We start from the raw sequence: 26355 nt of genomic DNA on the forward strand, positions 1-26355 counted from the left end.
AGAACTGGGTGTCGTCCAGGCAGTAGAACCGCCTAACCAGTATTCCATCACGGATGTAGAGCCGCTTCCATTGGCTCCAATAGGTCTTTGTGGCTGGGCTACATGGTGAGACGGTTACCCATGGGGGGCGCTCTTTGCTGGCCTCCATCCATGTCTTGATAGGTGCAATATCTGGATCAGTTTCCTGGGCCTGTCGTAGCTCCTCCAGGGACCAGCCACAAAACAGTTCAGTGTTATTTGTCCTAGTCAGGTAGATTCTTGCAGGGGGCTTTAAGTTGTCTGTGTCAGCAGGGAGAGCTTCGTCCACCCCCACTAGACTCACTGCTGTGGAAGCTGGTTGTCTGTCTACCCCCACTGGACTCAGCATCACCTGGTTGATGTCAGAGTCCAACTCGCACTGCACAGCCTGATGACTGACATTCACTGGCTGAGGGGAGGGGTTTGGCAGATTTCATGGACATGACTGGCGACAGGGTCTTCTGGAGAGGCTGTCTGCCTTAGTGTGCAACCTGCCAGGGCGATGGATGATCTCAAAGTTGTACTCACCGAGTCTCTCGAGCCACCTGGCAAGCTGTCCTTCAGGCTCCTTCATTTTTGTTAGCCACCGAAGGCTGCTGTGGTCGGTGTGGACAATAGAGGGCCGCCCCAGGAGATACTGCCGGAAATGTGATGTGAACTCCACCACGGCTAGCAGTTCCCGCCATGTGGTGCAGTAGTTCTGTTCAGTCTTGGACAGTTTGCGACTCCCAGAGGCTAGCACACGCTCCCTGCCCTGCTGAACTTGGGAGAGGATGGCACCGATGCCAACATCGCTTGCGTCAGTGTCCAATATCATGTTGCCCTGGTCAAGTGGGTACCCCAAGACTGGTGCAGTAGTTAACAGACGCTTGAGTTTGTCGAACGCCGCCTGGCATTCCTCAGTCCACTGAAACCGGGGCGTATTTCTTTGTCAGGTCATGGAGGGGCTCAGCTATGGTGGCAAAGTCTTTCAAAAACCGTTGATAGTATGATGCAACGCCAATGAATCGGCGGACCTCGTGGATTGATGATGGCGTGGGCCACTCCTGCACCTTCTGGACCTTGCTGGGGTCAGTGGCCACATCATCCTCCGAGACAATGTTCCCCAGGTAGGCTACCTGGCAGCGGAAGAGAAAGCACTTGGCAGGTTTTAGTTTCAGGTTGGCCTGGTGAAGACGGTTGAAAACCTGGCCCAGCCGCTCCAACATCTCGGACACATTCCGGCCTAGCACAATGAAGTCATCCGAATAGACCAGACATGTCTCCCACTGCATGCCAGCCAAGACATGGTCCATCAATCGCTGGAATGTTGCCGGGGCATTGCACAGTCCAAACGGCATAATGTTCCACTCAAACAGTCCATTTCTGGTGCAGAAGGCTGCTGCTTTGTGTGCTCTGGGGGTCAGTTCGACCTGGCAGTAGCCGGAACCATTTGGCACTGGAGAGGGTGTCTGGGGTGTCCTGGATGCGGTGCAGCGGGTATGCGTCTTTAATGGTACAGTCATTCAAGGCTCTATAGTCTATGCAGAGGCGGTAGGTACCGTCCTTTTTATGTACCATCACTATAGGCGATGCCCAGCTGCTGTGGCTCTGGCGTGCCAGTCCTGCTTTCAAGCTCTGCTGTATCTGGTGGTCAGCACTCTGTTGTTTCTCACACGCCATCCGGCGTGGTGGCTGCTTGACTGGGATGCCTGGCCGGGTTATGATGACATGCTGCACCAAGCTGGTGCGGCTGAGGTCATCCGGAGCAGTGGAGAACACAGTGTCATAGGTGCACAGCAGCTGTGCTAGCTGAAGCTGCTGTTCTCTGTTAAGCTCAGTGGAACTCTGGGTGTAAAGCTCCTGCAGGTGCTGGGGAACAGTGGGGTTGCTGCTGACAGTCTGCTCGGGCTGAGTTGTGGTCTTTGTGGATGGCTGGGCTTTAGCAGGCTGGAGAAACCCTGCAATTGCCCCCTCTTTAATGGTTACGGCTGATGCGGATGCGGGCAACAAGCACTTTGTGTTTCTCTACGAAGTCTTTGGTGGGGTTCAACATCACCTCCCCTTTAACAGGTTCCCTGTAGTGAACGTTGCCTCGTACCAGGTACTCTTGTCCAGCCTCCAACACCACAGTCTGAGTCACTCTCACTGCATGCGTCTTTGGTTCGTTTCGTGAGCGGAAATAGGGCACTTCCTCTCCAAACAGCACAATGCGGTGGTTCCCAAAATCAAGGTGTGCTTGAGCTTGAATGGCCTAAGAGAGCCTCATCGCCAGCTATGTCAGAAACCAGGAAATGCACACTCACCTGCCGGTTGTTAATGTGTACGGGAATGTGAGCCTCACCAAGCACAGGGACGTCACCAGGCCCGACACCAAGCAAAGTCTCTACCTCTGATGGCTGTAGTGAAGGCAGGACATCTGGATGAATGGCGTTATAATGGCACAGAGGCATCACACTTCTCTGTGCCCCACTGTCCAAAACAGCACACACTTCCAGTTCATACACAAACATGTTAATGCTCATTTCTTGACCTTGGGCTTTAAGATGAAGCACAGCAGACTCAAGGCTTTCGGGGAGGGTTGTTGAGGCTTGAGCTCTGAAGGTTTTCCTTGGTGAGGGGCAATTTCTCTTTATGTGACACAGCCCTGAGCAATTGTGGCAGCGAATCTCCTCACTTTTGTCTTTTTGGCCCTTCCATTTACGTGGTGGATGGCTGAAGCTGGGAGACTCAGGCTTCTAGCTGGCTACTGGCGATGCTACACCCGCCTCGGCTCCCTCTGTCACATCCCCCTTTCTGATTACAGCAGCACGGGACCTCCATTCAGCCATGCTGCGTGCCCCTGACTGCATGAGGTTAGTGACATATGACGCTGCCCGCTTGGTGGTTTCATGGCGGCGAGCGATGTCATAGGCTTGGGCCAGTGTGTGTGGCTGTTGTTTTAACAGTTTCTGTACAATTTCTGCATCTCCTACAGCATTGGTGAAAACTTCAACGCCTATGGCGTCCTGCTCAGTCTCTGTCCTGTCACTGTAGGCTACTGACACTTTTCCATATATGTCATCTCTTAACATATGGAGAGCCTCACCCAATCTGCAGATACGCTGTCTCAGTTCAATAGCTACTGCAGCTGCATGCTCTGACGAAGGGCCGTATGCAGTCTCCATCTCCTCCACCAGACGGCTGTAGTCCCACTGTGAAGACCGAGGATTTCTGTGGATGATTGCCCCTGCAGCGCCCACCAGACAGAACTTCAACTGGACAGCCATAGTCTTTTCTGGACTGTAATTAGCTTTGGCACAGCTCTCGAACCGGTGCAGAAACTCTTTCCATGGAGTGGTGCCATCATACTGACCAGGACGTAGAGTGGGGACCCTCTCCCTGTTGTCGTAGTCTTCCTCAATCTCAGACGAAGGCTGGTGGCGTGCACTGTGAAGCTGACGTGTATGTATCTTGGCCCGCTCATACTTGGTGGATATGTCCTTTAACTGTACAGTCTGGCTATGACAACGTTCTGGTACATGTCCATAATTATTGTCTTTTATGAGGTCATAGCAAGGGGTGTGTGGCCCTGGGCAGATGGAGCATGGGGGATAATAGCTGGCAGGCGTGCTGTGAATGAAACTTCCAAGGTGGACAGAGGAAAAGGGGTTTGTATGGGGTGTTGAAACTGTGGCAGCCGGTGGCATGGCTAGGTTGTGCAGCAGGGCAGAAGTCTGGTGGTTATGCACATGGAAACATGGTTATGGGCTTTGTATGTCAGTCACGTTGTCTTGAAGGCAGTAACTGTCCATATTAGCACCAAGAAGGGGGTTTGTGCTTGATAACCTGGGCTGTGTTGGTTCATGGGGCAAACTAGCTTACATTTAGGATAGCTAATTTAATGTTTAATCTTCAGTGATGTTAGCTGAGCTGAACTCCACATTACTAACCAGTTAAACATCCTTTAATACCTCTGATCTGTTACTCTCTAACCTGTTAGTTCTAGACAGTCATTCCTATGATGGGAATGATTTTGATTACCAACTTGCTCAGCTAGCTACCCATCGAGTTGTGTGTGTCATCACCTTACCCAAACATTGGAGTCTCCACGCTCAACTAAGGCAGCACATCTATGCCGGTGAATCGACAATGGTGTAATGACTCAGTTCTACTACCAAGACGATTCTCACCCATGACATCATTTTCACAGCGAGAGCAAAATCCTGACATGAGAGCAAGAAATTGCATCGAGAGCAAGAAATGAGAAAAAAGTGAGAAAATGTTTTCACACTAATAGCAAAAAAATATATATTTGAGACTTTAAAAAAGGATTTTCAGAGAAATAATTTAAAAAATTTCTAATTTATATTTTTTTATGTTCTATGAGAAAATATTTTCTCTCAAAACTTTTTTAGTCTCAAATATTTCTCTCAGATCATTTATTTTCTCGCATGTAATAAAGACACAAATCTCTTTTCCTAGTTCCTGTCAGTACTCGTGTTCCAACGTTCTGAATTAATTGGAGCATCTTAATGGACTTATTGGGGCAACCTGATGATAAGGAATTGCAGTAATCCAGTTTAGAAGTAACAAATGCATGGATTAGTTTTTCTGCATCCGTCTGTGACAGGATTTGTCTAATTTTTGTAATATTACGTAAATGAAAAAAGGCAGTCCTATCTGATTTTACATTAGTTAAAGTTCCTGAACTTGGAGAGCCACTGATACCTGTTGAGGGCATTTGGTGATTAATTTTCTCTCTAATAGTAATAATTTTATTATAAAAGAAGCTTATGAAATCGTTGCTACTTAAGGTCATGGGGATATGTGGCTCAATAGAGCTGTGACTCTCTGTCAGCCTGGCTACAGTGCTGAAGAGGAACCTAGGGATTGTTCTTATTTTCTTCTATTAGTGCTGAATAATAGGCTCCTCTGGCATTACGGAGGGCCTTTTTATAAGTTTTAAGATCATCTTGCCAAATAGAGCGATATTCTAATAATAAAAATTATGCTCCCAACACTCCTGTAAAATGGCCTTTGTAGGGTGTGATCCACTATGTGGTTGATGATTAGCCCAATGAATTTTCTTCTTCTTTGGGTTTTAATGGAGGTTGGTGAATCAGGTTATAGGTACATTACAGCCACCTACTGGACTGTAATGGGGAGCAGCAGTTTGGCTGGAAAAAGAAAACTACTTTATCAAAATATAGTTTTTAATGTGATTGGGAGGAATTTGTACCTATAATATCGTCCGTGTGTAATCCAGTGACCCAGAGCTCCACAGAAATTTTAGACAATTTGATTTACAGGGTTTAAGAAAATTTAAGGGGAAGGACTGGGAACCACTGGACTGCATGACTGCGTTTGTATTGTAATACCTATTCTGAGCTTCTTAAATCTGACCCCCATATTATAATTTGAAAAAAAGCAGCAAGAAAAGGTTATAATTCATGTAAACAACCTTCTTACGTACTATCAATAAGCAGTAATTGAGGCTTAGACAATGGGATAGTAGTTGTAGAACACAGTCATGCAGAATAAGGCATTAATAAGTGCTTTATCAGTTTGTAAATGTTAAAGATGAATCCTCCATGCACCAAAGTTAGTCACAGAGTTCCACAAGGTTCTCTGCTTAAAACAATTTCATTCATCCTTATCCTTTAGGCAGCATTATTAGGAATCACTCCATCAACTTAACCCAGTGTTACCTATTGATCAATCCTGATGAAATTAATCAATTGGCTAAATTACAAGCATGCCTTAAGGACATAAAAACCTTGATGACTGGATTTTCTCAGACAAAACTTAAGGTCTTGTACTTGGCCCCAAACACCCCCGAAACTTATTATCTAAAGATATTGTTACTCTTGATGGTGTTACCCTGGCCTCCATCACCACCGTCAGAAATCGTGGATCTTGTGGTAAAATGGTAAATTGTAAATGGACTGTACTTGTATAGCGCCATTTCTAATCTTCTGACCACCAAGGTGCTTTAACACTACATGCCACATTCACCCATTCACACATATTCACAGCAAAACAGAAACAAACTCCTTCATTCATATTCACACACCACTGCACAGCATCAGGAGCAATTTGGGGTTCAGTATCTTGCTTAAAGATATGCAGCAGGGAGGATCAAACCTGCCAACCTTCTGATTAGTGGACGATCTGCTCTACATCCTGAACCACAGCCACTCCAAATATATGTTATGATACGTCCTTCAACTCCCCAACTCCCACATAAAGTAAACTTCTAGGACTGCCTTTTTCCACTTACGTAACATTCTAAAGTCTAAACAGTCATCATGATAAGAACAGATGATGAAATGAACAAGCACATCTTTTGGCTGAGTTGTGGTATAGCTTGTTTATTAATGGTATATTTTTGCATAGGGAAACATTCTCATTTCCAGTAATGAATTCATCAGCATTCGCTGACAGCAATGGCTAAATGTGGTTATAATGACATATTATCGAAGATGTTAATATCCCCCACAGCAGATGAATAACATTAGGTCAGAAACACTTGTGTCACTCAAACATTAATTCAAACAGGAACAGTCCAACTTTAAACAGACAGACAGAAGTCCATGACTTCAGTGGCCATGAGAACACGTAACCACAGTGCCACAGTGTTGAGATCATTTCCTGTCCCTGTCTAAATGTAGTCCTAGAGGAACAGTTTCAACATGCAAATAAAGGCTGATTATTGACGTTCACTTCGGATGAAAAACATCCAAAGGAAAAAGTACTAAAAGCTCTTGTTAAAGCTGCTACAAACTAAATCCAGTCCAGACCAGCAGCCCTTTCCACAGTGAACATCTCAAGCCAGGGTTAATGTCAGCAGCTCTCCCAGGCTGGAACATAACAGACTTGGCGTAAAACCCAACTTGCCTCTACCGTGTCTATTATTTTCTTATATTGGGGTCGTATTGTGTCTGATTGGCTGTAACATTTAAAATAGAATTGTATGTTTGGACAGTAAGTCAAGTTGACAAGAAAGTCCTGGCATACTATTACTGCGAAAAGGCCTGTGGTCTGTGTGGGCTGTAGTCATGCAATAACTGATGAAAGCTAATCATGCCTATGCTCTCTCTGATGTAAGGGATATACGTATATCTGGAAGCAAGCAAAGCAGTCCTTTACTATAATATCTGAAAAGGTATGAGAAACAAAATCCTTAAAATATGAAACTGCATTAAAATGTTCTCTGAGAAACAACTATTTTGTTCATTACAAACTGTCTTCAGCACATGGAGTAAACAGTATGCAGAAACCATGTAGGAATCAATGTTGCATCACTGTCACAGGAAAACTTGTAGCTCTACAAAATCTCATTTTCAGTAACTAAGAAAGGTTTCCAAACTGCTGCATGTCTCAATTACAGAAATGGTTCCAAAGGGCCATTGCAAATAAAAAAAAGCAAACTTGCAATTCAAGTAAGAAACAGAGAAAAGAAACATACTGGAGTTACAAGGTTTTTCAGACAACAGCAGCATTCAGGGGGTTGAATAACATTGACAGTTTATAGAAAAGAGCCCTCTATGAAAACATCCCCCAAAAACCTCCCCAAAACGTAATAGTTAGACATCCAACAGTCCCTTTGTTCCTCACTCAGCATTCAGCCAATGATCTGATCCACAAACAAGAATCACATACAGTGCTTACAATACTAACCATAACCCACCAATGAAATACAGCTATTATTCTGAAAGGATGCATCTCAACAGGAGTTGTCCAGAAGTAGTTTGGTTATTCTCTGTTACACCTCAGTGCTAACAGAGGTCAGAACAGCACTTGGTTTGTACCACAGAGTAAAGACAAATCTAGAGGCCACTTCACACGTTAATCCATTAATCGATCCCAATAAATAACGACATCTTATTCAACGTGTAGTCTGCAAATTTCAAAGATCTTTGACAATATTCTTTTATAGAAACTGACCATTAGTTTAAGACGGATTATGAATTTTTCAATTTACCATTGGGCCAAAACAATCATGTCAGTTTAGCAGCTTCAACCAAGTTAAAATCTGTGAATACTATCAAATCAGAGTTTTGAACTGTCAAGTGGATTCAGTGGTTACTTTATTAACATTGAGCAGAAAGACAACTGCATGGGACATCCTGGCTCCACATTTAGGCAATCTAAAGGTGTAGTAGTAACACTAACTGTAAGTATTTCCTAACTGGATGAAATTAGTAAATGCTGATTAATGCTATGGATTAGTATCCACTGCATACTTAAATAATTAAGGCTGCTGTAGGTAACTTTTATCAAAATTAATTTTGATCAAAGCAAATATGCTAAAAAGTATTTTTTTTTACAAAGGTTACCTACTATAGCTTTAACAAATTTAGCTGAATAGCTCAAATGCACAAATGATATTGAAATAAAGCCTAATAGTATATAACTAATAACTAAACTCTGCATCTTTATCATGTACATATTAGGCTGTATTTACATGTCTCTCATGTTATGTAGTGCATTATACTAAGCTGTTACTTAGCACACATTATTTCTTTATTAATGTAAATGTGCACTACAGAGTGCACATTACATATGTCCATCTTATCTTATTTTAGATTACTGATACTAAGCACCATCCCTTCCTTCAGCAGCATTCAAAGTTAAGCACAAACTTGGACAACATCAGTCATCTTTCTGATCTAATGTTAAAATTATGTTTTACATACTACAAAGACATTTTGACGAAGCTCAAAAGATGTGTCTGGGGAATCCAATAATACTTAGTACCTTGATCATATGTACTGCATTCTATGTATTATTGAAAAGTGACTCAAGTGGGAGTCCCTGACAAATTGTTGACTGAAAGCTGTTCAACAATAAATAAAGGACACACAGGGTTGTTTCAGTCATGATCGAATGTTGCCTTAAAAACATACAGAAATGGTAATATAAAGGAAAATTAATCACAAAGTAACGATGCATTCAAAGTAAAAACTCAATATGATGCAACAACGTATAATACTATATTACTACAATTGCTGCAATAATTAACATGTGTGTAATAATAATGCAATGATCAGTCCAACCCAGTATCACACTAAAGTGTATGATATACACACCAGTCCACCTGGGCAGTGTCACGGTTTGCCTCGCCTTGGCCTGTCAGATTTTCAACATGTGCTCACTCCGCTTTAAGTTAGCAATAATAAATATGCAATGTCTGGTTTCACTTTCAAAATAAAGCTTGCTGAGATTGGTTAGGAAAAACCTAAAAAGGGTTAGGAAAAGGTGATGACTTTTGGTTTCAAACAGGATTTGAACAGCTGTTCAGTGTGAACCTATCGTTAGTGTCACCCATTGATTTGTTGAATACCATTCTGAAGCCTGGAGTTCTGCATTGACCCAGCGACACACATTCTCATATAACTGATAAACAGTTCACTAAAATATGTTTATGAAAAGATTTGAGGAGAGAAGTAGGTAATGCAGTAACAGAATCTTGATTCATATTTGATCAGCACTGCCTAGTTTGACAGTTTGATCTGAGTTTGGTGCGTTGAGCTGGACAGACTCACTGAGGATGATTTGTCAATGACAAGATAGCCACACCCTAAAAATATGCTGCTTTATTGTCTATTTTTACTCTAAAGGGGACCATCATTTACAAAATCAGGCTTTATGGAAGACAACTTGAAACTAGAGATTGAGACCATAAACTCATTAGGAAACTGTTTACTAAGCTAATAAATCAAGTCAGAAGTAGGCTCATTTCTCATTAAGTTTCAGACTCAGACCTCTTTCTTGCACTCCATTGAGCTTCCTCCTGCTGGCCAACATGTGGAATTTGTATCTCTTATACTACTGTTGGTACTGCACCTTCATACATATGTACTTTTACCACCTGGGAGAGGCAAAACGTGACATTGACACGGTATCCTCTGGTGGATTGGCGGGTCTATTTTGTGTTGTATCTGGAGCTGCTGCAGCGAGAGAATTTCCCCAGTGTGGGATCAATAAAATCTATCTTATCTTATTACAAGCTTTGGCGTGAGACTAGGTGGTTCATTTACACCGATTAGCCATAACATTATGAGCACTGATGGTGAAGTAAATAACACTGATTATGCCGTTATCATGGCACCTGTCAGTGGGTGGGATATATTAAGCAGAGAGTGAACATTTTGTCCTCAAAGTTGATGTGTTAGAAGCTGGAAAAATGGGCAGCGTAAGGATTTGAGTGACTTTGACAAGGTCAAAATTGTGATGGCTAGACGACTGGGTCACAGCACCTCCAAAACTGCAGCTCTTGTGGGGGATTTGCGGTCTGCAGTGGGCAGTATCTATCAAAAGTGGTCCATGGAAGGAAAAGAGCTGAAGTGGAGGCAGGGTCATTGGGGGCCAAGGCTCATTGATGCACATGAGGCTATAGCTCAAATTGCTGAACAAGTTAATGCTGGTTCTGATAGAAAGGTGTCAGAACACACAGCATCACAGTTTGTCTATGGGGCAGTATAACATTATGACCACCACGCCCAGGTGGTTTTTGGAATTAAAATGCCTGATTTAACAACATTGCAATGCATGTTACAAAGTTTTTATTAATTTTTTAGAATAAAATCAGGTGAGAAAATAAAAACTGTAAAAATTGTTGCAATTTTTAAATTATTTTTTTAGAATTCATTAAAAATATAAAGTTTTGCAACATCACAACTTCCCAAAAACGGCCTTTGAGGTCTATGTGGTCAGATAAAAGAAGAATCATTAAGACTCTGGATGACTAATGCTAATGCTTCAATGCTACTCAGAAAATCCTGCTGCATTCGGAGCCTTTTTTAAGTGTAACCTAGAATGGAGACGTAAATAGAACACAACTTTAGTCCCTGAACATAATCTAGCTTCAAATGAAGAACCATGAATCCACTGAACATCAATTTCCTTCAAAATATCTATCAGCGTTCCTCTAGATTTTCTTCAACTCTTCAGGTTGTTTATGGCTTGTTACCTCAGTACCTGCACAGCCCATCTCCACTGACCAGGGCTGGTGATGTTCTGAGCACCAATCACTGGGGTGAAGTCTCACACAACCATGTAGTCTTTGAATGCAACACATACTTAAAAGCACAGCATACAAAATAACTTAAATTAAAAGAGCAGTAAAATGATAGGCACTGCTTGTTGAAATCATTTTGGTTGTAGTTTTTTTCAGTTTCCATGCTGCTGACCTGCTGGTTTATTTGAACAGAGCAGAGAAAGTGATACATTTGCATCCCAGTGTTTTGATACTCGAGGGGCTGCTTTGTGTGAAAGGCTGAACTGTTGAGATGAATACATTATTCTCACTTCATTAACACGTTTAACTTGAGGTGGAGAAACTACAGATATCCTGAATACAATCCTCAATTGGACTTCTGCACAACTTCTCGCCTCACAAGAATTGGAAAGATCTCCACTTTGATTGCAACAGTGAGAGGCAACATGGTCTTTAACCTTGTTTGATATAGAGGCCTGGACATACTGTATTTCTTGTTATAATAATCAAATGTCTTCAGTTAGTACATTAGGTAGAATGGGATGAACAGGCAAGCTGAAACACAAATGTTCAGAACACAGTAGATTCCACTTAGCTGGCTGGTATAATGGAATGGAATCTATTTGGCTCTCTTTTTGTGTGTGTTTTGTTGTCAGTTATAGAGAAAGATAGAGAGTGATAGAATTAAAAAGGATTCACACTACATAACCACTTCGACACAGAATCAAACCTCTTAGGACCATCCTCTGAAAATACACTGCTTTTAGGAACCTGCCTTTAAAGCTGCAGTTTGTAACCTTTTTTTTTTCCATATTTGCCGAAGCCTTCACTATATCCTGACAGTAGTACAGAAGACAGATAGCTCCTCCTAGTGCTCCTAATCATATAAGCAGCAACCAATCAGAGCCAAAAGAAACTCATCCCCAAGTCCTTAAATACAGACACTTTGGGACCTGGAAATGAGACTCAACAATCACTTATCTTTGTCATACATTTTTATAAAAGTGCATCTACTGCAGCTTTAAATAGTGCGTACATCACAAAAAAGCAGTAATACGATTAGTACAATGTGCACAGTAATCTTGGTCATCAACTGGAGGAGACACAACAACCACAAAGCCACTTCAGATTCTGTAATCCACTACGTCAGCCCAACAATATAACCCTTTTACATCTTACATTATTCTTTTTTGAGCTTTTTGGTTGTAGTTTTTGCTATTGTATTGGGTTGTGCATGATGGTTTTGGTTTTATGTGTCTACTACTTTAAATTTAAACTGGAGAGATGTTAGTTCTGTCCAGCCTTACTTTAATCTACATCTAGTGACTCTGATTCCTTTATTCTCCTGATTGTAGTTTTAGGTGACAGCAATGTGAGTACCACAGTCCAGCTTCATGCTGCTGTTGCTGGTTGCACAGTCTCACCATCACCATCATATTATTTAACACATTATTACAGCCAAGATATCTTTGACTGAAGGAGAGAGTGTAAACGTGAAATTTTAACAACAACTTGGCCTGATATACTTGAATCTAGCCAAGTACTTTTAAGGTTAACAATCACAATCAGCACTACTGTCAGCTTCACCCCAAGCTGCTGTTACTCTGCAGTGGACATAAAGCTCACAATTATAACCTCCAACTTCTGTTTTTGATCCTGCAACACTGAAAAGTGTTCAGTACATTTCTGTGGAAAGAAACAGACTGTACCAGTAGTGCCATCATTTGGACATAAAGCACTTTTCACTTTGGGTTATAATTTCTAACATAACTCCTAACTCTTAACAAAGCTCTTTATCTTTCACTGAGTTCTTAATATCCAAGACCTAACCAGGTCCTGAGTCAGCCAGGTCTGGTAGTGTTCTGTTGTATTGCTGCAGATCTCAGTTCTGGGTCTCAATATGTCTAATACCTGAGGGATCCAAGCAGACTCTAGATCAGCTCACAGGAGACAGAGAGTGAACTGTGAAGTGGAGGATAAAGACCATGTATTGATCTTTTGTTTAACTGGTGGAGCAGCAAGCTGCTGCCATCTCTGTTTAGGTCTGTTCAGGTCCACCACATTTCAGATCAGATCTAATTAACAATTAAGACAAGGTCTGACTTTCTAATTTCCCCTTTTCCCTACTTCATTCTATTCATACCAAATGTGCCATGAGATATTTGGGTGGGATATTCATTAGCTTTTGATATGCCACATGACACACAATTTCTTTTAGGTATGGCCTAAGTGACATAAACGATTGACCACGTTGAGCAAGTGCAAGAAACTTAATCTCTTAATCTATCCACACCTAATATGCAAATACAAAACATTTGTAACAGTGTGTAATTTTGCACAATTCACCTCATACAAAGCGCCAATATTTCAGGACACTATATAGATATTTAAAAAATGTTGCTGCCAAGCAACAATCGGCATGACACCAGTGTCTAAAACTGTGTACTGATTGACATCTTTATAAACACTGTCCGTTATTAAAATAACACATTTAAAAGGATTGTGCAGCCTTAGTGGCGGTATGCACTCTTTGAGTGAATTCTACCCTAACTTCTCCCATTACCATTTTCACCCATCATCATCCTTCTGGCTGAACTTAGCTACCAGCCCACCTACAATACTTCCCATATCATGGGTCCTGCTGCGGTCTGGCCGCTATCTTGAGACAGCCAAACTAAAATGCACAAACACAACCAACTTAAACATTTTATACATCCCTTGTTTTTAACTGGTAAGTCCATGTTGGACATATTTCTATACACACTGCTGTGTTTAAAACAAATTCTACAAGCAACAAGCAATAACAACAACTCAAGAAATAACAAAAAAATAAAATAAAACACCTAAAAGCCAAGTTAAGTAAGAATAGTGTTAAGTGCATGCATCCATATAAAACTAAGACTCATCTATGGCCTTTTGTACTATGTAGTCACGTGGGTAAAGTCCTCATACAGGCAAATGGATGGTGTTGTAATGGCCAGTCATAGAGCGGCTGAGCCTTGAAGCCCAAACCTGAACATGCTTCCATTAGATGGGCTGTGGCTTGGCCATGTTGACTAAATGCCTGACAAAATATTCACAATACTTTTCCTTGCAATAAATACTATCAGATGTGTTTGCATGTATTTAATACTTGATATTAAACCAGGATATACACTGAGCAGTATTGTGAGCATTATATTGTGAACATTTAGGTAGGACTTAGAACCAGACTTTACCTTCAGAACAAATGTATTTGCTTTTGCAAAGTGGCATTTTCGCATAGGTAGCCATACTGTACCCACACCCCTAAAACAGTGTTTACTTTACAACACACAGGTGTACACATTTTGGGACAACACATATCTAGAATTTAACAGTGTGTTGGTGATGTATCACACACAGCAACACTGTCAATGTTAATTTGCCTCAGTCCACACACATATATATAAGCCAACACTTTAGCCTTAAACAGCAGAGCTTCAGAACCAGACCAGCTCCATGATTGCAACCAACACCCACTTGTGTCAAATGATGTCTCTAAAACACCTAAAGGAACCATCCACCATTTTGGGAACTACAGTTCTTTTCTAGTTTGACTAAAATAGGATGACAATATATTTATGTGTACAGATCACGCATGAACTTGGAAATTAGTTTGACAAATTATATTATAATCTTATCTTAATGTCCTAAAGCAGGGAATGGGTTTAAGATCTCCCCTATATTCAATTAAATTCCATTTTATTTGTATAGCACCAAATCATAACAGAAGTTATCTCAGGACACTCTTTGATATAACAACTTGATATCATTTGACCTACCATAAGTTCTATACTTATGTCACAGGATGACACCTGAGCCAACCCAATCAACTGATGGAACCTGTGTGGTGTGGTTGAAAGCAACAGAAAAAAGATAGTTAATGCACCCTGAGTTAAAGGTGCTGTAGGTGAAATGTTGGCTAACTAAGACAGGAGGGACCCATGTTAGTACGGAGCTATTGTACACTTATTTTAACAGACAAATAATTCTTACCACACCTTTACAATAGCAGGGGCAAATGCTGGGATGTGTTTAGCTGAGCTTGGCACAAAAACATTGTCTGCACCATGTGTCCTGTGGGATAAAAGAGGTATCATCCTTTTTGTGTGACTCTGAGTATGACAGCAAACTAGTGTATTTCCCAAAATGTCAGACTGCTCCTTTCACACTGTAAAGATTTGCTGTGCCTTTAGTTGAATGGAAGTAGAGAATAAGCACTGACCCAGTGTCTGCTGAAGCTAATGAAAGCTTTCATTGAGCTTAAACTCAAGTTAGCATCTGAGCTGGCAGTTCATACACTGCCACTGTTTAACATAAAACTGTTTACCTGCTACACTGCTTAATGTCAGGCAATCACACATGCAGCTTTTTTTGTAGTTTTTTTTAAGCTTCCAGCTGTACCATGAAAAGTATCAAAAGTATGATCACTTTCCGTAATGTATTATTGTTCTTTAACTAATGGCAAGGCACATAATGTGTTTTATGAAATATCGTGCAAAATAGAAGTTTAACAACAGGGCTATTATTAAAATGTAAAGAATAAGAGCCCTTCCATCCACTGCCCTCTGATGTAGCACAGAGTGGAGAGGGAGGAAGGGGAGGAGGAGGAAGAGCAGGATAGAGAGGAAGAGGTATCATCAGTTTGAGCCATGCATTCATTAGGTCAGCACAGCGACCAGGGCAGCACCATGCAGTTTACATCAGCTTTAAGCCAACTTTAACCAAACTTTAAACCTTATCCTACCAAACCCCCGCTCGTATCAGCACCTTCAGTACAAAATCTGATTCCCTAGTAGGCACTGACCGCTGTCAACTTTAACCCCAAACCATGGGAAAGGAAAAGAGAAAGACATGGACACCTGTGTTAAGACTGAACGCAAAGCCAATTCTAAATTCAATACAAAGGAAAATGTTTCAACTTCAGCAAAACCAAATCACACTTATTCCAAGACAATTTGACACTAAAATGTATAAATACACAAGATGAAAAAGGATGAGAGCTGGAGGAAAATATCAGACCCCACTGGAGTCCCTGGTGAACGTTGAATTGAATGAATGTTCAATTCAATTTTATTTGTATAGCGCCAATTCAAACAGAAGTTATCTCAAAACACTTTTCAAATAGAGCAGGTCTAGACCGAACTCCTTATAACATTATTTACAGAGACCCAACAGTTCCCACCATGAGCAAGCAGTTGGCGACGGCGGCAAGGAAAAACTTCCTTTAAAGAGGCAGAAACCTCAGCCAGATCCCGGCTTTAGGTGGGTGGCCGTCTGCCTCGACCAATGAATGTTACTCTGTGAAACTTGTGGGAAAAGTCAAAATGTTATCTTTTGCTACAGGAGGCTGTAATCCCACAGATTTAGTACCATATATGTCTGCTTTCTGCTCGGAGTGTAAATATAATAAAATGTTTTCCTGGAGCAAAACCAATGTATGAATCCAATATTTGACTGACCATACCACACTGCTCTACTCCCTTCCTTCTCCACTGCTCAGACCACAGCAGTGGTCTGAAATATTGGATTTAGACTGCCCTTGGAAAACATTTTATCTTTCCAGGCAGATAGAAGTTGTAGGATCAGGAAAATCTGTTCCAAGATATAAACCAATGATGTACAACAAGCAACAATGATATTTTGACTTTTCTCTGCTGTCTGCGCACGGAACACAAGTGACCAAATCGTTGACTAACATCTGCAGACTGCAGAAACACAAAGCAAAATTCACTTGCCGTTCTATCTGATCGCACCTCAACGCAGAATAACCAATCCACAACCCCAGGCAACACATTTCAATACACTGCTATACAGTTGCAAAACCTTGGAGGTTAAAATATGGCACTGATTATAAAATATAAGTGTCTAAAAATCTAATTAATATTCACTGTTTTTATCCCCAAAGAGATGCAAATCTACTACTGTTGTATTGAACAAATATCAATGGTGATATGTTTAATAATTTGATTCTGGATGTTGTGTTGTGTCTACAATCCGCTCTTGATTGATACTGAGTTGTTGCTATCCCTTGAGCTGACATCTCACTCTGTTGCTCCTATGAATGTGCTGTTTTGAGATGCCACCATTGGTGAGATAAGGATTAATGTTTGGATTCTATTAAATGCTAACCTTGTCAAATGTGACAAGAGCATTCTAATCACATTTAAAATGCAGCATGTAAGATTTGAAACTATTAAATGCCTTTCAAAAGATTATTGACTAAATGATGCTGTGAAAAGCCAGCCACAAGGGAATATTGCTTTACTTCACAAATTCACTGTCATAATGCAAATATTATGTCAAGGTTGGATACAAAAAAGGTAGCTCATGGCTTAAAAAAAATCTGGTTTTAAATGCTAGATTTGTTGCGTGTTGTTAGTAGTGACTTGAAACCAACCCTGGCACCAGCTCACTCCTGCCTGAACCCCTTGAGCGAGTACTTGGCTAAAATCTTGTGATCAAAAACATTGCTCTGGAGCTCTATTCTGTAAAGAGATTTTCTAATAAATATAGCCCCCCAGATAAGCCCCTCCCACTTAGAGTTTAAGCCACTGACACCCATGTTAAGCCCCACCCATTCCAAGTATGGCTATAAATACAGATCATTTAGCTGGCTGAAAAGATACAGATGCAATAAGGGTGTACTCGCTCATCGCTAACTGTCCACACATTGTTCAGGTTGGGTTGAGGTTAAGCTACACAGTGACACAGAACCTGTCAGGGACACCTTGTAGACCACCACTTATTCTAGAGCTGGACAAGAAACCTGGATTTTGTGCTCAGGTCAAGGCAGTATGCACCAGACCTGCTGTCATAAACGTTGACATCTTCAAGAAAAACATACAACAGCCTGCAGGGTTTGTAACATCATCACTTTCTCAAAAAGGAACTTAAGCATAGTGCAATACCTGCTTTTCTCTTTCTAATCTACCTACATACAAGTACAAACCCCGCCACTGTCCTTTCTGAGACACAAACAAAATCTAGACAACATCTCCTCAAAACAGAGCGGGGAGGAGGGTGGAAATGCAGGAACCTTCTCATTCTTACACACACACTGTCTCTCTCTCTCTTTCACTCACACACACACACACACACACACACACACACACACACACACAAAAGAGACAAGCACACCACACTGTGCTACAGTTTCAAACACAGAGTTCAGCAACCAGTTTACTGATACTGGTTTTAGTGCGACTTTGCCTTTTCTCGGTTCTACTGAGGCCTTTCTTTATGGCAGGTGCATGTCTCATCAAACACTGTGCCTTTGGCTGTTTGAGTAAGTGCTGTCCTGACAAATTGATCATCATCTGAAGGGAAGGAAGCAGCAGGATATTCATATAAAAAGATGTCCTGTGCTAGAGACAGATACCAGTAGCACTGGGCATAACTCTACACTGGTGTCCAACTGTAGCATTGTGTGTTGTGTTTTAGGAGGCATAATTATAGCTCTTATATTCCACTATTACTCATTGTTATCTGATAAAAAAGCACAATCAAACAGTCTTAAAAACATGAGCAAAGCAACTTAATGGTTTCAGGCTGATGATTGTCAATAAAAAAGACAAAGCCTCTGTCTTTTGGTGGGAAGAGAGGAAAAAACTGCAATGTCCAACTCTTAATTTTCTTTAGATGTATCTATAACATATTAAAAAGTGCAAATAAACATTACATTTTAACAACAGGATCTCTCTTGCTAGTCGTTTCAGAAAATAAGGTAGGCTTATTTGCATATATTATAAGCAGCACCTGCAGCGGAGAGGGGCATTCTGGGAGTTGAAGGGGGATGAGGTCTATGTCTGTCCCAGGGAGGAGGCCTTATACTAGATTTAGTGTAAAGACCCAGGATACAGGGGCAAAGGCTGACATCCATCCCAGGGAAACAGGCCTCATCCTGGGTACACAGTTAGGTTACAGGCTTCTTAGGATCTGGTGTTTTGAGGCCTGGTTCTGGTCTGCAGTTCTTCTGGACCAACCAGACATCTGCATCACTCCATGACTTTGACTTGAAAATCTCATGTCAGTGGCCATTAGTGAGAACCATTTAGTGTCATATAGCATAGTTCATTCTTTCTGTGGCTGCAACAATAAGTGAAAGCAGCATCCTTCTTCCATCCAAGCTGTGTCTTCTGGGTATATACACATATATAAATATATCACACTGAATATTTATATATATGTATGACCACGTTATCATTCTACAAAGCAGAATATATTTTTCCTCTGGCAATGTCTTGACAACATTGTTTGCTTTCCTCCAGGACAGTACTGCCTTGACAATCACCTTTCCTCCAGAGTTCACTCAGTTGCCCAGATACCAAGACTGCAACAGAGACAGACACACAATATATTTTATTCAGATATTAATATTCAGAAACAATTAAAATCCCCAAAGAAGCATGTGTAAATGGTAACATCTTTTATTATTTCTCAAATATATGTATATATTTGACAATACAAATAAAGTGATTGAATGTGCTGTTTTATCTATAGAAATAATAAAAAGTTTTTTCACTGAGAGATTTGAGTTTAATCCTAAATTATGTTTAACTAATGAAAACCAACATAATTTAATTTAAACTGAGACTGGATTTCAACCTCTAAGAATTTATCTCACCATGTATTTGGTTGTGACATACTTTAGAAACACACAGAGACAGACAGAGGGGTAGGGAGAGGACTCCTGGCCCAGTAGTGTTATCTGAACTGTTTCTGGAGCAGAGGCACTGCAGTGCAGCAGCAACAACACGATCCACACTTCACACAGAAGGTCCAGCTCTCCTCTTTATCAACACCTACCACCTTTACTGCAGACAGTCTCTGTCTCTGTAAACATTCATCTGCCAACCAATGGTTTATTGTCAGATAGATTATAGGTTTTTATTTCTATGATTTTTTGAAATTTATATTATTATCCAAATTGCTATATGACCAAGTGCAATTTGATAAAGGTAAAATGTGTCAAAACAGAACAGAGATGCCTTGGTCTACAAATTCATGTCTCCAGATTTAAGAAAATCTGGTAAAAAAAAAAATCTAAAAAATGTCACCTAAAAAATTTTCAGTGGAAATTAAATTTGTGGTGCAAAAATATTTTCCACACTAAATGGGAATCATATTGCAATCGCAAAGGTTTAATGTTTTGCCACATTAGCAGCCCTAATTTAAACCACAGGGCACTGACTTTTTATTGAAAGCTATCATACTAATACTTAAAAGTGTCAGTAGAAAGCGACATGAATTAAAGAGCTACGTACAAAGTCTATAGTGGATGCATAACATCATATTCAGTCATCCTAATTAAGCACAAAGGGAAAGACAAAATTTGTTTTCTTTCATTCGACTTTATTATGCTATGTTAAAATATAGCAACATAATCAAGGCTTTGAGCACCACACAAACCATATGTTATTTGTATTATTTAACCAAATGTAAGTTTTGCACCTTCTAATTTGGAACCACTCCCTTGGAAGTCTTAAAGGCAGATATATATCGAAAGCTCACTTGTTAGAGGCATCTTCTGCAACTATTGGCATTGCTAGATACTGCCAAAAAGTGGGAATTGATATGTTTTATTAAAACAGATCCTGAAGGCTGATAACCCTCCAATAAAGTGGGTGCTGGATCTCCCCTAAATTTAGCTTGACAATGTCAAATGAACCATACTAACCTGGGCTTGGTAGAGTCCACCTGGGTCTCGAGGGGTGACTCCAACGAAGGAGGTGCGATTAGCAGGGGGGGTCCCAGGGGCCGAGTATGCTGAGGGTGTTTGCGTTAACAACATCATAATATGTCTATCATAATTCCATGTCACTTTGTACCAAGTTGCATGAGAGAGTACTGTTCAATCAACTGTTCAAAATCTGTCAAAATCTGTTCATATCACAAAGGACCTACCATATATATTTGTGTGTGTGTGTGTGTGTGTGTGTGTGTGTGTGTGTGTGTGTGCATGTGTGTCTGATGTACAATTAACATCAGTCCACCTCTACAACCAACCTCTAACACCATCTACGGTACACACACACACACACACACACACACACACACACACACACACACACGTCTTTGTGCATTCCTAAAGTTTGTCACAGCTACATTAATGGCAGCTAGGACTGCAACCTGGGCTCAGTTTGATTTATATAAAGATGAATCCATCTCTTTTTTCATTTACCATGAGGTTTGTTAGACTTTCTTTCCATAGTATTCTAAGTGGTCCTAAAGATAACAAAAGTAATAAGACTTTAAAGGACTAGTGTGTAGGATTTAGTGGCTTCTAGTGGTAAAATTATAGATTGCAACTAACTGTATACTGCTCACGTCTGCATGTGAAGACCTGGGAATGAGAATTGGCTGTGGGAAGAAACTACAATGGCTGTGAACAATGCAAAAGGTCCTAACTGCAGCCAGCGTTTGGTTTGTCCATTCTGGGCTACTGTAGAAACATGGTGGTTAAACATGACTGTCGTCTGTAGATGTAAACGGCTGATTCTAAGGTAATAATAATAAATAAATTAAAAAAAGATTCTTATATATTATATCCCATTTCTGCCAACTGATCCTCCTAAATGTTACACACTGGTCCTTTAACTGCGGTCGAAGTAACTTTTGATCATTCTTTTTTAAACTTAGTGAGAAATCGTAAAAAAAAGGAAAATAGTTACTGTCCAGATATACAATCCATATAAAATTAATCCCTGATAGACCCAGTACAGATAGAAAAGATTTAACTAAAAAGTTCTTTATTAAATTGGTGTCTGTACTCCACAGCTGCAGTTTACATCTGCATACAGTAGCTGTGTGTTTTTCTAATACATTTAAAAATTCTGAACACTTACTGGGTGATGTGGGGGAGTGTGCCCCATCAGAGGATGTGGTAGTGGCCTTTGACTCTGCAGGCAGTGTCGGCCTGGGGAGGGAGGATGGCGGAGGAGCCAGGGAGGGTGCTGGTCCAGGGGGTGCCAACATCTGAGAGGAGATGTAGTGAGTGGGCACTTTAACCTGGTTGCTGCCATTTAGCTGAAAAAATCAGAAAGGCTGTCAACCACATATACTCATATTTAACATGTGCTGCAATACTGCTATACTTTCAAACAGTTGGTCTGTGTAGTTTTTTTTTTTTCATTTGCACTCTGAAGCTTAATGTTTTTTATAAGTAGTTTTCCCTCATGTTTGCAACTCTCAAACAAACCATGATTCTGTGTAGAAGAGAACTCACAGTGAATGGCACATGCATTGTCCTGTGCATGTCCAATATATAGGAAACTAGAATTACCACCCCGTGGCTGAATGTGTCTGCCAGCCAATCAAGTTACAGTTTACATCATGTCAGTTCAGACTCATAATATATATGGAGTGAAGACATGTTAGGAATTATGTAAGAGGTATAAAACTTATATTTTGGCTAAACAGAAGTTATCACTATATTTTTTGTTTGACATGTAGTGTAAAGCACTTGGAGGAATTTCACAGTTACTCTGACTAGATCTATAAATGCAAACCTGCACCCCTTACTGTGATCTCTGAGTGCAGGGCTACTTGTGGTATAGTTGTTGCTATTGTTGTTTCTGTGCACCTTTGTCTCTGTCTCTGTCCTTCTCTCTTTAACACCCATCCCTTCTCTCCCTCTACCCTATGTCTCTAAATAGACCAGCTCTATTTGAAAAGTGTCCTGAGAAAACTTTTGTTATGAATTGGTGCTATATAAATTGAAATAAAATTGAATTGAATTGAATTAAAGGAAAGTCAAGTGCCAGCAGTGGCAATGGAAACCTAAACAATGATTAACTGCTGCAAACAGATTTGCAGTAGGTTACAGCTGCATTCTGCAGTTCCATTACTGTTTCTTCACTCTCTCTCTTTCTTTGTGTGTATATGCATGTTTGTTTGTTTAGGTTTTATGACTAAAACTAGCCCCAGGCCACATAGTGAGTACTCTATTGGAAATGCAATCTAGCTTGTGGTTGTAAAGCCGAAAATTTCGTCTTTTTTAAGATTTTGCATATGAATGTCTTTCCTTCGCTTTCAAACAAACATTGGGTTTTATCAGGCACAGGATATCTTAAAAGTCATACGATCCATATCCATATATTATATATCCATAAGATATAGAAACATGAATATAGCAGCAAACAACTATTAGCTAAGCAAAGATGTAACCGAGTAGCAACAAAATAAACAAAGCAGAGCCGACAGAAAATAAAAAGAGGAAGAGAAGAGTGAGTTGTCATGTTTTCGAGTTAGGGCAGGACCTGAATGTTATATAAATTGACATGCACTTTGGAATAATAACAACTTCTTGTTTTTCTGTATTTATGATATTATATACTGCCGGTATCCTGATTATTAATTTTCATGAAAACCCAAAGCCTCTGTTGTACACATTACATTTCCTCTAGATTGTTCTTTTTGTGTCTGTACCCCCAAGTTCAAGAAGACTTTAGTAGTTTCTGTAGTAAAACGCTAGCTGTTAGCCAGCTAATGTAGTAGTGGAGAAAGGAAATAGTATTTGGAGCTCTGTGACACTTTTCTTAGAGCTGACCTTTTGACTGGCTGTCCTTACCGAGCTGGACGCTTGATTGGCAGGGTCGCAGGCCAGTGAGACGAGATCTTTTAGGGGGTCCTGGGCCAGGTGAGGAGGATAGCGGATTGCTCCATGGGGGAAGTAGGAGGAGGACGGGAAATGAAGAGATGAGGAGGGGTGAGGACTCCGAGACAGACCTAGACAGAGGGAGAGATGACACAGAGAGGGAGAGAGAGAGAGAAACAATACAGTAAATTACATTTTGTTCTTGTGTGTGTTTGTGTGTGCAGAGATGCACCAATACACTTTTTTTTTTTGTTTAGATCCGATTCCAATACCTACATTTGGATATCTGCAGATACTGATAATAATACATGTAATTTAATTGGTAGTTCTGTACGATGTAGGATAACTTCCACCTGTCTCAATGTAAGCCTTACACACATTACAAATTGCTGTCTTGCTATTCTGTGTTTGGAGACTAAAATATCTTCAAAATATCCTCAAGACATGTTGAGTTAGCCAACTTTTTCTAGCTCTCCTGTTACGTTATGTCAGGTTCAGGGTCCAGCGCTAGCTCTGTCTGTAAGTGGCACCTTTAGAGAACAGTTTAATTACTAATTAATTTATCTCTGCTACAACATTTTGGTTATGAGCATAAAATTATTAATTCATAAAAGCATTACGCTATGGAATCTGGATTGGTGCATGGATCGATGCCATCAGTCCTATATCTAAAATGTTCCAATACGAATATTGGATTGGAATAGTCTCAGCTGTGTGTGGGTGTGTTTGTTACTGACCACTGTGAACAGCTATGACTGGTCGATGATGCTGAGTGAAGGAGCCCAGTCTTGGTGAGTCTTCCTGGGGGGAAGGACTGTCCAGCTCTGCCTTCTTCACTGGAGGAGACAGGCCTAAAAAAATACATACATATAAAAACACTGCACTGCACTTCAACACTGCAAGAACCAAAGGTGCTGGGACCCATTTATTTGTTATGTTGGTTTTAAAGAGCAACTTAACAATCACTAAAAGCTTACCCTACTTTATCATCTATTTTACTCTAAATGGGGCCCATAATTTACTAAATAAACATCATGTTGTATGGAAGAAGACTTAAAACTACAGATTGAGATGGAGCTCTATCAGACATGTTTGCAACCCATGGAGCTCCGCTGGCAATCTTTCAATCAAAAAGGAATATATTATTGGTTTGGACAAAGAGGTCTGTGGTGTGATACATGCACAGTGGAATGTTAACAAACGTTATCTTGTAACCTATGCTTTAATTTAATAGGTCTGTAACGTTAGCTCTTCATGGTTCCCTCCTCCAACTTGACTGGATGCTGTTGGATTGGTGGACGACTGCGGCTCAGAAGGTAGAGCAGGTTGTCCACTAATCAGAAGGTCGGCCGTTCGATCCCTGGCTCCTCCCACTGCATGCTGAAGTGTCCTTGGGCAAGACTCTGAACCCCAAATTGCTCCTGATGGTCAGTCATCGGTTTGTGAGTGTGTTACTTATCTGATAAGCAATTGCAGCTGCCATCAGAGTATGACTATGGGTGAATGTGACATGTACCGTACGAGGTCGTCAGAAAACTAGAGAGTTGCTAAATAAGTGCAGTCCATTTACCATTGGTTCTAACAAAGTAGATCTGGGGAATAAAGTGTGGACTTGCTGAGAATGTATAGCATTAGTGTTAGAAATTAATTTATTTGTGGCACACTCTTTAAACAACATACTCTTTTAATCTTTGGGCTTAGGGGAAGAAATTTAGTATTTTCAAGTCAAAAGCCGAAGTCGAAGTGAAGCTACAAGTTACTGGTATTAAAGTCCATGTCACGTTGCATGGGAGAAGCCAGGGATCAAACCGCCATCGTTCTCATTAGTGGACGATGCACTCTACCTCATGAGCCACAGCCGCCCCACTCATGTGACTCCACACCTCTGTCAGTGATGACTCATTAGCATTAGATTAATTGAGAGTGAGATTAATTATATCGGGGGGGGGGGGTGTAATACAATAGTGTAATACAATTGTGTCTGTAAACTGAGATATTCTACTCAACTGTGTAATAATGTTATGTAAGTATTAGATCATGTTAGTCTTTAAGAATGTGTTGATGATGAGTTGATATTTGTATACGTGTTAGTGCTTCGATACAGGTTGATGTTTGCTGTTATTATTCAGCCTGGGAATAATTTATGTAAAAAAAACTGAGTAAAAGGGATGCATACAGTACATTTTCTAATGTTATTATGGATGAACAGTAAATAAAAGACAATGACTCACTGTTAGTACACCATAGACACACAATGATTTCAGTATATGTAACATGTTCAAATAGGTTCATTTAGTGATAAATTATATTTGTTTTTATTATTACAGACACTGGACACTATAATGCTGATTCTTGTTCTTATTCTCTTACCTCCCTCCATGTCATCGGTCCAGTTTCTGGAGCTGCTGGCAGGAGAGGAAGGTGAGTGGTAATACTCCCCTCCTGGACTGTCAGCCTCTTCCTCCATAGAGCCAGACTTATGACGCTTACTCCTGCAGACACATATAAAGACACATATACAGACATTTAGGATCATGGTTTCATGGTGCAATGTGTTACAAGTGTGCTCTGTCTACTGCCAAAGGAGCCTATTTCTCTCACTTAATAAGTGACAATAGACACAATCCAAGCCACACTTGGAAGCTGCTCTATGGGCTGATTTTTGTGTCAGTAGAAACTGAATTTGAATCATTTAGAACTGAATCTGAATTGCTCAACTTGAATAATTGCATTAAAAAACTGAATTTGAATAGTG

The 26355-nt window shown here is 40.5% G+C and overlaps 1 protein-coding gene across 1 annotated transcript; it reads right to left on the minus strand.

Annotated features, from left to right (window-relative positions):
• Positions 1-6334: 6334 nt before the first annotated feature.
• LOC127349858 (nuclear factor 1 C-type) lies at positions 6335-26151 on the minus strand. Its single transcript, XM_051375875.1, has 6 exons — positions 25971-26151; positions 24338-24451; positions 23574-23731; positions 21850-22030; positions 20682-20770; positions 6335-19334 (listed from the first exon to the last, which is right to left on the minus strand). The coding sequence occupies exons 1-6, from the start codon at positions 26134-26136 to the stop codon at positions 19314-19316; spliced, it is 729 nt and encodes a 242-aa protein (XP_051231835.1). The 5' UTR covers positions 26137-26151; the 3' UTR covers positions 6335-19313.
• Positions 26152-26355: the final 204 nt, after the last annotated feature.

Source organism: Dicentrarchus labrax, unplaced genomic scaffold (assembly GCF_905237075.1).
Source record: "Dicentrarchus labrax unplaced genomic scaffold, dlabrax2021, whole genome shotgun sequence".
Taxonomy (NCBI): domain Eukaryota; kingdom Metazoa; phylum Chordata; class Actinopteri; family Moronidae; genus Dicentrarchus; species Dicentrarchus labrax.